This window comes from Coenobita brevimanus, chromosome 58, assembly GCF_032717465.1.
Source record: "Coenobita brevimanus isolate Jiangsu-jjx chromosome 58, ASM3271746v2, whole genome shotgun sequence".
NCBI classification, from domain to species: domain Eukaryota; kingdom Metazoa; phylum Arthropoda; class Malacostraca; order Decapoda; family Coenobitidae; genus Coenobita; species Coenobita brevimanus.
Window position 1 is genome coordinate 2,487,178 of NC_137011.1, and position 13,882 is coordinate 2,501,059.

The 13,882-nt window shown below is 40.5% G+C and overlaps 1 protein-coding gene across 1 annotated transcript in view; it reads right to left on the reverse strand.

Annotated features, from left to right (window-relative positions):
- Positions 1 to 4,382: 4,382 nt before the first annotated feature.
- Positions 4,383 to 13,882, reverse strand: part of trio (trio Rho guanine nucleotide exchange factor) — a 409,269-nt gene continuing 399,769 nt past the window's right edge. Inside the window, exons 42-46 of the mRNA XM_080274536.1 lie at positions 8,786 to 8,977; positions 8,136 to 8,274; positions 7,217 to 7,518; positions 6,210 to 6,405; positions 4,383 to 4,659 (exon numbers count right to left, since the gene is read on the reverse strand). Of these exons, the coding sequence (XP_080130662.1) occupies positions 4,561 to 4,659; positions 6,210 to 6,405; positions 7,217 to 7,518; positions 8,136 to 8,274; positions 8,786 to 8,977 (928 nt within the window). The 3' untranslated portion in view covers positions 4,383 to 4,560. The remainder of the gene's footprint in view (positions 4,660 to 6,209; positions 6,406 to 7,216; positions 7,519 to 8,135; positions 8,275 to 8,785; positions 8,978 to 13,882) is intronic.

The window sequence follows — 13,882 nt, forward strand, 5'->3', positions numbered from 1 at the left end:
CGAGGCGCGAACTCCCGTCTACCAGATGGCAAGCGAGAACGTTACCACTGCACCAGCGAGCGGTGCGTGCGTGCGTGCGTGCGTGCGTGCGTGCGTGCGTGCGTGCGTGCGTGCGTGCGTGCGTGCGTGCGTGCGTGCGTGCGTGCGTGCGTGCGTGCGTGCGTGTGTGTGTGTGTGTGTGTGTGTGTGTGTGTGTGTGTGTGTGTGTGTGTGTGTGTGTGTGTGTGTGTGTGTGTGTGTGTGTGTGTGTGTGTGTGTGTGTGTGTGTGTAACCCACAACATAAGTAAGGATCATCGAATTTCATGCAACAGTGATTTGGTATTTAAGCTGTGGGACTGGACCAGTTGTACTAGATGAAAAAAAAAATGTAGTAACTACTGAAGAATTTGACAGGCGTCCTGTTACTAGACCATATTCTAGGTGGCACAGGAGGCTTGGTGATAATCCTCCCTGTGATGCAGTTTGCATAATATACCTCATGTGGTGCAGCCAGGTCTTAACAAATGGGGAAACCTAGGTGGGCATGTGCCATTTTCTCGAAGAACCATTGCCACACAATGAGCACACAATAAGTAATCTGAAATGCTTATTGGAGGGGCTAATGGGGAGCCAAAGGCCTGTCTTGGCGAGCTCCTGACATGGAATAGTTTAGGATCAGTCAACGCCACCATCATACCCTTCTCTTCTCTAGCCTGCTTACCGAGAGGGAAAGACGGGAGATATGGAGTTGGCTGGCATCTGCATTGCTTGTAGAATTTTCACTACTTTTCTCTCTGCCCGGAGTGCACGGTCTGAGACAGAAGCCAATGTTACTGCACTGTCTCAGCCGCACAATATCATCCACATTTTTTTACTCAATAGCCTCATCTACTAAACATTTCCTCTTCCCACACCATCATGCATTCTTCTTAGCAGATACCCCACCTCTGTGTCACTTCCTCTCCATGACATTGCCCAGTGTAATGAGGTGCCTCAATGGTGCCCTCCTACATGGGCTTCCATCGGCATTGAGCCCCTTTGTTGACATCTATTCAAAGATTATGACACTACCTACAAGCTAGATGTTATGTGGTCTGGCTCACCTACCACAAGCTTTAACACTTGCTCCTTTTAACCCCACCCAGATGGCGGCTAACAACCAGTTCCATCATCAAGAGTTTCAACGCAGTTTCCCTAAATGTTTTAGGTACCAAAAGGACATAGGCTGACTACCAAAGCAGAGACTCGCCATGGAGCCAATTGGAAGGCTAATTTTACATGATGGTTGACTACCTAGGACATCCCTCCGGTAAGACAGAAGCAACTCTGGCAAGATCAGGAAAAAGGCGTACAAACTGGTGTGTTCCATCTCTTGGGAGGAAATGAACCTCACCAAAACTTCCATACACTGCTGTGCCTATTCACAAATGCATCACTAACACATTGTTGCCCCATCTCGATTGCTCTGTCCCTTCTCCTTCCAGGCACTCTTAACTCCCATGTACAGTAAGCAACAATAATCGTGTCGTGAAATTTGGTGAAAACATAAGCTAACGGGCTAAGCGTCTGGTACATTCCGCCGTCTGTCATACGGACGGTTCATAATGTTTCACGAGTTACATTTAATCTTCGGACAAAACCGCGACATGACTACTATTGCTCACTGTACCTTCTTAGTCAATATTTCTCTTCAATCACTCTGCATGACCCAGTATTAGGTCTACCTAGAAATATTTACTGATAAACACTTTTATTATATGCCATACCTGGTAAGGGAGAGGGATGCCTTCACAGCATGGCACTCGTATAACTAGGCAGTGGAGCTGCTTGGTTATACAAATGTCTCCTAGGATGGTGGACTGCAAAAGGGGAACTAGTCTGCAGTCCACCGGTTTCGCACTTCTGACAAGTCTGGGGCAACGAACAAACAATATGCCATGTTACAAAGGTGCAATGAAACATCCGTTAAGAATTTACTATATATTATACAAGAGATTCATTAAATTACTCTGACTAATAATCATTATTTGGTAAAAGACCCTTGACAATATACAAGGTGAGATACAGTACAGGGCATACATTAAAAGTAACCACAGGGAGTTCTAGCATCAATTTATTACACAAAATTTCAAAATTTCTCCATAAAACTCCATCAATATCCTTACCTTGACTACTGCTAGAGTATTTACAAGTTTTTCATATTCTCAAGGCTTGACTGAGGGATGAATGGATATATGGCCAATTTTACTGGGCACTTGTTAACTTTAACAGTATTGTCTTGTATTTCCCTTTTTGTCTTGGGAATCTATAAGTCTCGCTATCCTGGTATTGAGGTTGCACATTATAGCCAGCAAAAGAGGACTTATGTGCAGACTATGAGCTATGACATTCAAGTTGCAGGGAATGGAAGCTTTGCATTTCAGCTTTAACTGTAGAGAAAATTACTGTATTCCAAATCAATATACTCAAAGTGAAGCTAGAACTCTCCAGGGTCATTCATAATAGTCTTTTGGTAATAAATAAAATGTACTATACCTAATTATCGATACCGCAATTACAATGGATACTCCTGTCTAGTCGTACAATATTCAGTACTGTACTTTGAATATGCACAAAGACAACAAGTAACTTTAAACAGCAAGTTCACCCTCCTCACAGCACCTAATATTTAAGCATTTTATAATCCCAAAGCTTCTGACTTCATCATCATTCCATTTTTCAAACTTTGCCGACTAGTATTCCATTTTTCCCTCCTATAAACATACATAATTACCTAGCACTGCATCACGTGAGGAGTGGCATCACCAACGAGACCTCTAGGCTTTCAATCCTTACTCGTACGTATTCCCTAACAATGCACCACAATACTTTATCTTGGTCCTCCTACCCTGATTTTCTCGTACCGATCTTGGAATTTAATAACAGATTTATACGTTATTTATGAATATGATTATGATTATATGACTACAGTAGTGTTGGTGTGTTTGTGGGTAACAGTACACAGCACTGCTTTGGTTACCTAAATCTGAAAAAGTGTTAGGCTTTAAGAAAGAAAATAATAAACTGGGGTCACAGTTTTACGCAGTGAGTATTACTAGTTTGTCATATTGCCACTCTACTATGAACCATACTACTGAAGCCAAGATTTCAGGCACTTCAATGATATACTAATAACCATGCGGCCCATTTCACTGGGCATGTTAATGGTTCTGCAACTGTGTTTTGTCTGATCCTGTGTCCTACATCACCCTATCTCTTCGGTAGAAATTAGAGTTGAGATTACTATATCATATTCATTACCTTAAAAGGGCACATCGATGATTTTTGATACCGCAATGCCACCAGCAAATTACGTTGGTTATTTACCTTTTAATGTCCAGATAACTACAACCTGAAGGCTTTAATATATGCCTGGCTGTTCCTGCTTTTCTTTATATAATATACAATCAGGTGGAACTGTATGAATGATTGAACCCATACCCATTAACACCACCATTAAACCAATACTGCAACATCCAGATTCAAAAACATCATTAGGATAGTGCTGAACAACTGGGAATTCATACATAACATAGTTCCATTTTTTCAGCCTTTCCATTATTTACAGTATTGCAGTATTCTGAGTATTCCAGGGGCTTGAATGATGTGTGTATGACTGTTGCCCAATTCACTGAGCATGATACTGATAGCTCTCCAACTTCAGTACTTTTGTTTCCAGATCCTACATTACCCGTTCTTTAGGTGGGAAAATGGTTCAGATGATAAGTAATTCCTCCTGCTCATCACCTATATCAGAAATGGAATAATGGAACTTACTGCACATAACGCCTTACAATATACACTCATATCAACACTTAGACATACAGTATTATCTTTAGCTGAAATAAGGAAATTGTACATAGGCTTAAACATGATCAATATGACCACAATAAACAAAATATTCAGTACACAAAACTCACATTTGTCATTCCTACCGTTGCACTTTGTCATTCATGCACAATTTTGTATTTTTATGTTTTGTGCATTATACATCGAAGAAGCAGCCTAGAGTAATACAGTAATATTGCAGGTAACTTTATATACTGTATAACAAACAGCCTCACCCTTGCCTTTGCTCATAAAATACCTTCATTTAGCAATTTGTTTCAACTCACATTCACAGACAATAGCTTTCTCTCTCTCTCTCTCTCTCTCTCTCTCTCTCTCTCTCTCTCTCTCTCTCTCTCTCTCTCTCTCTCTCTCTCTCTCTCTCTCTCTCTCTCTCTCTCTCTCTCTCTCTCTCTCTCTCACCTGTCTGTCAATATACACTTGCATACAAACATTCATTCAGTCAGCCAGTCAATCACTCTCCTCTCGCTTCTGATACTACACTAATCTGTTTGAATTCTTGGGGGGGGGGGGAAGTAACCTTTAATTCCACATGCATTCATTATCAGAATACCAAAATCACAACTTAAAAATTAAAAGTTATAATATAAATCTGTCAATAAATACAGTATCTCTTTAACCATTACACTACCAGGATTACAGTAAAGGAGATGCGGTTCTGCAGGTGAATGGAACAATCTTCAGCCGAGGATTCAGGATAGAGGGATTTCTTGAACAGATGTGGCAACTTTAGCGCGTCTGAAGGAAAAGTCTGCCAGGCTCTGAATGGGCAGCACACTCTCGCATTCAGTCTGTAGGCATAAATATAAACACTGTCAATAACAAAAATTGTGTGGATTCTCTACAATAATTCAACAAAAAACTTCCTGACAGAAGCAAAAATAAATAAATTTGTAACCATACTCAAAGGTAAAACAACACTTAACATCCTAACTGATGAATCTGGTAAGATAACTCAAATGTCACCTAACAATCCACTTCCTCAGCTCAGCCTAACCTGACTCACACTGACCTCTTCACTATTCAGTAATCGAGTCTTTCACAGTAGTTCCTGTGACTACCTACTGACTATTTAGTTATGGGGGAAACAGACACTCCATAGTTAAAGAGGTAAATTTTTTTTCCATCAATCACTACGGAACAAGGACATCCCTCATAATCTTGCAGCTACCAGTGATTTTCTTCAAGCCTGGGAGAGAACTCTTATAGTGAATGGGTTAACTACTTATTGCTAAGTTAGGTGTACAGTTCCTTGTTTTGCTATACCAGCACATTTGAAATTAATCTAGTTAATATGTACCCTAGCCCAATCCAAATTAATTCAGTCTGGCAAACAAGCCCCCATGTCATTTTGATTTAATTGTACAGTACTACCTACAGCTTTATTCAGCACAGGAAAGAGTTTTCAGACTGAGTCAGATATAGCCTGAATAAGCCAGTTCACTTCAACAAATCTTGCTTGAAAAAAAAAAAAATGTGGGTAGCAAGAATAAAATACACATGGCTTGTCTGGGCTCATAGGTTTAGCTAAACAACCTTAGCTTATAATAAATGCTACAGTAAATTCACCCCGTCTCAAAATCAGCTAAAGCATATAGCGCCATTTCCATCTATATTCATGCTCTTTCTTCGTCCCACCGTGCTTCTCCATTCCCTGCCCTTCTTTCAGTCACATATGCCTATCTCTTTCCATACTCCAATCTTTCATCCGTACACTTTCTCTTCCAAATCATTTTTCTCTTCCATACTCACATTTTCTATCTTCTCTTCATCTCCCCATTATCACTCCCCATACCTTCACAGTCCTCTGCATTTTTCTGTCCCTCTTACTCCTTCCATCTCATCCCCTTCCCTTCCTTTTCCTCACTCAGTCTCCTTTCTTCACATTAGTTTATCCCTTTTTCCTTCCTCCACACTTCCATCTCCCTGCTTATCTTTTCCCTTCTTTCCTCTTCATTTCTCCTCCCTCTATACTTGTTTTCTCGTCACTCATTACCTTAGCTTACCCTTCTCATCACTACAGTACACTTACTTTTTCCTCCTTTCTCCTCCTTCTACTCCAATTCTTCATTTTCCGCCTCCAACATCCTCTCTCTACTCCTCTAAACTTCCCCCCCCCCCTTTTTTTTCCTCATCCTTTCTTCACCTCTCCAAACAACAGTTTCTTTTCATCTTTTCTCTCTTCCTTCCTTTCCTCTTCCCCATCATATCTATTTCATTCCATAACTGCTCTCTCCATCCCTCCAAACTCCTCCTCCTCCTCCTCCTCCTCCTCCTCCTCCTCCTCCTCCTCCTCCTCCTCCTCCTCTCCCATTCACACCAGGCCTTTCAACCCACTCACCATTTTAAACCATGGATGAGCCAAGACCTCCTCCCAGCTGGGCCTTTCCTCAGGTTGTCGGGTCAGCAGGTCATGGGTGAGGTCACAAGCCTCCTGGGTCACAGAGGCAAAGTGCTCCACGGGGTATCGCAGGTCACAGGACAGTATGTTGCGTTTGGTGGACTCTGGTGAGGTGCCCAAGAACGGGGATCGACCACTGTAGGATTAAGGGGGATGAGAAGAATGATTAGGGTATACCGGTATGATGCTGGAAAATAATGGCTGGATCAGAAGAAAGCTGTTGAGGCAATATCAAAGATAATTGGAATAAATTTCAAGTTAAAGATGGTATGCTACAAACTTAAAGTGAATGAAAATAATGTTTATAAGTACGGTGTTGGAAAAAAAAATGTCTATGAGGGAAGTTTTAGACTTTTAGTACCTATATACAGTATACAAGATAACATCAATTCAGTTCTGGTTCCATAACAGGACACTGTACTGGGATGGCTTGGGTGAAGAGGCATGGAAAATGGGCCTACCACTGTGGGATTAAATTATGATGTTTTTGTACTACTGAGCAAAATGGATTGTTCAGACAATGTTAATCCACATTTACTTCAACTCATTTTAGGTTGCAAGAGAGTACTGTATTCTGCATTATGGTCATTCAGGTTATATGCGGAGGAAAAGGAACCTATCACTGTGGGATCAGAATGGATCAGAAAATGTTTATACTACTGTATTTGTTGTAGGACAAAATGGTTGGTTCAGATGTCAGTTCTAATGTGATGAGAACTGAACGTACTTCAGATTGCAGACAGAATACTGCAATATGTTGGCTTCAGTGATAAACGTATTTTGGAATGCAAGAAAAATCTGCAACTAAATCAGGATTGCGTGGTGTGAAATCCTTTAGTATGTAATCCTGAATTTACGATACCGTACAAAATGACATCAGACAATAAACAAAAAGCTACATAATTTCCGTAGATACTGTAGGCAGAGCACCCTTATGATTTGCCTACCTAACCATAACATATACCAGAGCACCAAGACTCCAGCGGTCGGCCCGAGCGCCAATCTCTTCTCCAGCTAATATCTCAGGAGCAAGGAACTCTGGTGAGCCAAGAAGAGGTGGTGGGTTGTCTAGGGGTACTATGAGGTCATCGAGGTTCTGCATGGAGGTCTGGATGGGGTCACGGGGCTTCAGTAGCCTTGCCCCTCCCAAATCAATGAGACGTACTGATGACTGTGTATCACTGGGACCGATCTCCTGTCCATTGGCTTTACCTGAGGCCCTCAGGATATCCACAAGCAGATTCTCAGGCTGCAAAGGGATTGGAGGCTTGTGGGAAACTGATAAACTACTGCATACTGATTCAGGAACTACATTACAAGAACAAATGGAGCATATTTCTGCATTCATAACTTTCAATACAATGGCATTTTAATACTTTATTTTTGCAACTGCCAAACATTTTAATTCAGATGAATGACGAACTCCCCTATAGTAAGGGTTTGAAGCAATCATCATTAATCCCTGCAGTGCAATAATCTTAATATATTTCTTACTACTCTCAGAGTTCTGTCTTCTGGAAGATTCCTCACAGTATGAGCAATTTCAGCTATCTCTAAGGAAACAAATTTAGTGTGACAATGTAAAGCATCAGTATCCTATAGTCATATGCAAATAATATTCTCCTTTAATACAGTAATTTGGAAAATCAGTTCAACTCTGATGAACAGTGCTCACCACCACTCACTGAATGATCACTTTTTTCAATAAAGAACAACCTATCAAGTGCACTGTAACTTCTATACCACAGCTGAATCTGGTACTGTATCTTACTCTATGAAACGGAGGAAGGTTTTCAGATATACACAGTACACTACCAGAACAAATGTTATCACAATATACTACTGTATAATACGATACCACTTTACCTTCAGGTCGAGGTAAGCAACATGTGAATCGTGGAGGTACTGAAGAGCAGCAACAACTTCAGCCAGGTAGCAAGCACACTCAGCCTCTGTGGTCTCCTCCCGAGTGAACACCCAGTCTAGTAGAGGCAGACCCATCACACTGCATCAAGTGGGAGAGGAGATCATTACATCACTTTTACTTACTTAATCGTAACTGTCATTCAATATCTATATCATCTGTACCTATAGCCAGATGCCTGAATCCCAGAGGAGGTGGCCACAAACAAATCACCTCCATGCCACCCTGTCCGGTGCTAACAGGCTACTCTCCATCTATTTCATACGATCCTCGTTCATATGCCTCTACTTCATCCCTTTACTTAATCTTTCTTCCCAATTTGTATTTTTTTAAAGTATTTTGACATCCTGCATTCAATTACTGGTTTGTCATACACTACCCTAACCACAGCTCCACAATATGTAGCCACAAGTACAGTATTGCACACCAAACCAACCTATATATAAAACTGCACATTACGACATTCATAGCTCCTAAAACATTTCAAATACTTTTACATATACCACTGTACTCTACCATACTCACAGCACCATATCAAGCACTGTAATATTTGACCAGTCTATATACAACATTGCACTCAAGTAATACTCACAGTTCCATAACCAGTATATCAAACTTGGCTGTGGCGGTGTATAGTGCTAGAGGCTGGACCAATGCAGGGTGGTTCAAACGCCGTAGCATTGCAAACTCTGCTTCCGTTCCCTCCCGTTCTTGCCGCCCCTTACGGATGAACTTTGCTGCCACCTCCCGTCCATCACGTTCACGCCGGCAACGCTTCACCACACTGTAATTAGGTTAAATTACTTAAGTGTGCTGGTTACCATGTCGTTGTGGTCCCTAGGTTCATCTGGATGAAAACCCAGTGGACTGCAGGTGGAAGCTACTCTTCTCTTGCAGTTCATCATTCTGATTTTGGGGGATGGGAGTGATTTTTGGGGTACAGGTATTTACACACCTTGGCAGTGGTTGTATCTGTCCCACTGCATAAACATATAGCTGACAAAGATAACACCCTTGAAACATTCCCTCAGACTGAAGAATAACTAATGATTCATCTATTCTAGGAGTGAACAGGTGCCGGAGAGGGACAGCAAGGGGTGTCAATGTTAAAACTGGTCAGCTCAAATGATCATTTATACAAACATCCCCCAGCTACCTTCCTATCCCCCTAAAAGGAGGATGGTGTACTGTAGGAGGAGGGCAACTTCATCCTGCAGTCCACTGGGTCCACGCTAAGATAAGCCTACGAACTGCAACTCTTGTATTACTGAACGACTATTACTACTATTGGATGTGAACTGGTCCAGGTAAAAAGACCTTGCGTGAGCATCTCATGGCTGACCCTGAAATTATACCAAAGACCTCTCAGATGTGGGTCATCTCATGGCTGACCCTGAAATTATACCAAAGACCTCTCAGATGTGGGTCAAGTATCCATCCAATTACACCCAAACCCCCTCCATCATCTTAATCCCTTTCCTGGAAATGAAAACTTTTTTGCAGACAATACTTTGGACCTTTATAAAAAATTATAGCTAGCATAAATATGATAGTAGAATAAAAATAAATAGTAATATAGGTGTGATGTAAATACGGTATGGTAAGTACAGTAAATATATACCATAAGACAGGTATACTGTGGTGAGTGAAAAATTATTGGTGACTGGTAATTAGTACTGTACTATGTTACAATGCCAAGGCGCACTTGGAGGATGTCCCTGTATTTGTAATGAAAGGGTACCCCTGTCGTGGTCATAGATAATCACCTATCCTCTGGTACCATGTGCCTCTAACCCCCGCAAATATGGGGGGAGACCTGTACTACATCTTACAAAACTTGTCACTCACCAGTGCACTACTTCCACATATTCGTGTTTACAACCTTTGTACTTTTTGTATTTTCTTTCTTTTACAGGTGGCTTTACATTGAGTGATAAGCCAGATGGTTTCCTGTAAGCCAAGAAACCATTTACAGCACTGGGTGGTACCCATATAACCAAACCATACGGGTTCCTTACGTGTCAGCAAGTGGGTTGGTGGAGGGTTAGCGCCCCTCCCCGTAAAACAAATAACTCAAGTCAAATGGCCACCCCTTACGGGATTATGGCGTCTGGCAATAGATAGACAGATAGACTATGTTACAGGTAAGCAATAGTTTTAAATTGGTAAGTCACGTGGACGGGACAGTTTTAACTAAGAAAGGTCAGCAGAAATGCTAAGTCACTGAAGTTTTTATTCAATATGTGTTAAAAGTGCAGGGCATGGCAAATACTGGAAAAGGAAAGTGAAGAGAGCAAAGTAACCCTTCAATATGGTGAAGTCTTATCAGCAGTTTTAGCAGCTCACGGACGATTGTATTCTACTTAGAGAGCACCTCTCATAGTGTATTGATTAAATTAGGCTTTATATGACCCCTGTTGTTCCAAAAATCCGAAAGAAGAATTAAATCAATTTGTGACATGAATGTAATGATAAAGACTACTACAACGAAGGGGCTGATACCGAGAAAACTTTACCCATTCTATTTTCTGGCCGTCTGTATGGAAAGGCAAAAAGGTAACAGTAATGGAAAAATAAAACAATCATGATGGAATGATTGATATAAACAGAACAAAGTTTGACTTAAAATGAAATTGCGCTTACAGAGGAAGCTGTTGCGCAAGCAAGTCACTTGTGCAGAAGGACTCACGTTTAAGACAAGGTGAGGAAATTGACAGTAATGTACTTTCATCTTTGGAAACTAATTACCCGGTAAGTATTTAAAATGGAGAATGGGAGGGTAAATAAGTTGTGAGAGGAAAATCCATATTGAAGGAGTGGTATCATCCCTAAAAAGTCAAGGAATGGAAAGTAGGCTATTATGTAAACAAAAAATGTCGGGAAAACGTATTCGGTAACTAAAGACGAGGACTACCTATGGAAAGCTAAGAAATATCACCTGAAAAAACGTTGAATTAGTGAGGAAAACACTGAATCATTATGTAGGAGGCGGTGCAGATAAACACTAGTGAAAGTGGTAAGTGTGGATACCGTATAAGGAAAGCTGTTATGTAAGAGGTCTCGGGTAGGATAGTGTAAGTGAGAGGACAAGGACAGGAGATTCAATTTACCCGATTTGTCGCACTAATCTTGGTTTCGTCAGTTAAATAATAATAGATATATATCGTGTTTCTCAAAAGCGCCAGTTCGATAATCCCGGAAGGTCAGAAATGGCGGGAAAAGTGATTGTAAGTAAAAGGGCATACCATACATAAGAATAGGCACCTTTAAGATAAATTATCGCCATATCAAGCCAAAAGAACAATATAGGACTACGAACTCCTTGTCCACACAGGTTTATTACTGCCTTCAGACACTTCTATTCACGCCTGGTAAAGACCACAATGAAGATTATAATGAAGGCTGTATCGAAGCGAATTCTAAATATAAAATCTTGTGGAGATTACGAGAATGAAATGTAATAGAGATTGCCAAAATGAAATTAACTGAGACTGTAAGATCGAAATTAACTGAGATTGCAAGAACGAACTTAACTGAGGTTGCAAGAATGAAAATATGGAAATAACTAAATAGCCCCATTGCTGAATATAACCATTTGAGACAGAAAAGAAATAAATCATGTGACCTCGTTGATGCAGCGAAGGCAAGGATGTTGCAACAAAGCTGATCAGATAGAGAGGAGTGCGATATACGATGCTGATAAATCCTGGCTTAGCTAAATGCACAGGAATAATAATGAGGGCTATCAAGTGAGAAGAGAGAAAGTGGATGGAACAGTCGTGAAGGAAAATATAAATCAGCTTAAGTCTCAGTTGTCGATGTGTATACCAAATTTACGAGTTTAATCATTACTGAGATGATAACAGAGTGAGCCAGACAACAGGAAACTAAATATTTGAAGACGTCTGATCGTATAAATGACTCATATTTTGAAAGCTTATCACAAATTCATTAACCTCGTTTTCTGAAATAATAATTAATATACGGTTCTTGAAATATATCCCGTTTTGAATGTTATCCTTCGCAAAAATAAAATCTGTCCATAAATAATCGTTTTACCTATTAGTATGGGTAGTTTTAAAATTACTCGTACTAAATCCAAACGATAATTGAAAGGGATACATAAATGAAGGAGCGAATATATGCGAAGAGAAACAAGTTTGAGAATTGAAGGATCAAGACGTTTGGGGTAAAAAGAAAATGAAATTGTACTGTCATCGCCTTAACCTAGCCTAAATTTGCCACCTCTCCATCTTCATTGCTAAGTTGATATATTAACACTAGAATAGGGTGCCAGTCACGAGGAAGTGCTTTGGAAAGGGTGTATAGCCACTGAGCTACGTGAAGAATGCACCAAGAGGACGAAAACTGTAGCGAATTAAACGCAAACGATAATGCACGAAAGGGAAATGTAAACAAGAGGAGCGAGTGTAAATAAGAGACGTGGGTCAGGGGACTGGAAGAACACGTCAAGGTTAACACTCGGCTGCATGAAATCGTCTGGAGATAGGCGAGTAGTTTATCATGTACGGTACTATACTCCTTTCACTCTAACTTGACCCAGGTTTTCGTCCGTTTGCAGCTATATCACTCGGGTCATTGGCAAAAAAAAGATAATGCCAGTGCTCTACGTCCTTCCCATAGCCCTTCTTCGGGACTGGCATCATATTCTAGTGTTAATCTACTGCACTAACTCAGAAAATGGAGAGACTGCAATTTTAGACCAAGTTAGAGTAAGAAGGGTATAATTTTCAGGCATTTATGACAATCAGTTGAATATAATTGCCCGAGGTTAGCTATGATGGAAGAGTAAAGTTGTCCAGACCTTGCAGATAATATTAAATGGCATGAATTTTATGAGACAGAGAGAGAGAGAGAGAGAGAGAGAGAGAGAGAGAGAGAGAGAGAGAGAGAGAGAGAGAGAGAGAGAGAGAGAGAGAAAGTAGGACGTAAATGCTTGAAAATCATCAACCCAAAGTGCTAAATCCTCAAAGATAAATAGTGATGCAAATAAGACATGCAAATAAATGGAAGTTAAACGGCATGAATCTCAACATTGTAAGAGAGAGAGAGAGAGAGAGAGAGAGTTTATAGGACGTAAAAGACGGCTCTGAAAATTCCCAACCTAAACCGCTAACTCAACAAGATAATCAAGGAAGAGAAGTGTAAACAAACAGATAGAGAGTTGGCGAGGTGGGGAAAAAATTAAGACGTCACACTTTTCAATCCTGTCCCGTATTTCTTTTTCTTGCTATCTCCAGTCGATTTTATTCAACGTCAAGTCTGTCGTTTTGAAGGGGTTAATGGAAGGTATATTTAATCCTTTTAGTCTGCAAAGTAGCTATCCTGAACTAAATAAAATAGTCTGGTTATAGCATGAAAAACGGAGCGGGTGGCAAGAATAAATGAACAAGATATGGAAGGGACAAGAACAAGCGTAAAACATAAACGAATGGATGGAAAAGATAAATAAACGGAAAAAAATAAACTGTAAAAAGTCTAGTGAAGGATAAATGTGTATGATAATCTTATGTAGTTAATTGCCGAGATAACGAAGAGAAGGAACGTATAAGTAAGATGTGTAAAAACGGGTTGAGAGATTCGAGGTAGTTGCAGAGTTAAGGTGAGCGAACTGTACTGGATTTAAGTTAACCCTCGTAACGCTCCCAAACGACAGGATAATAAACGA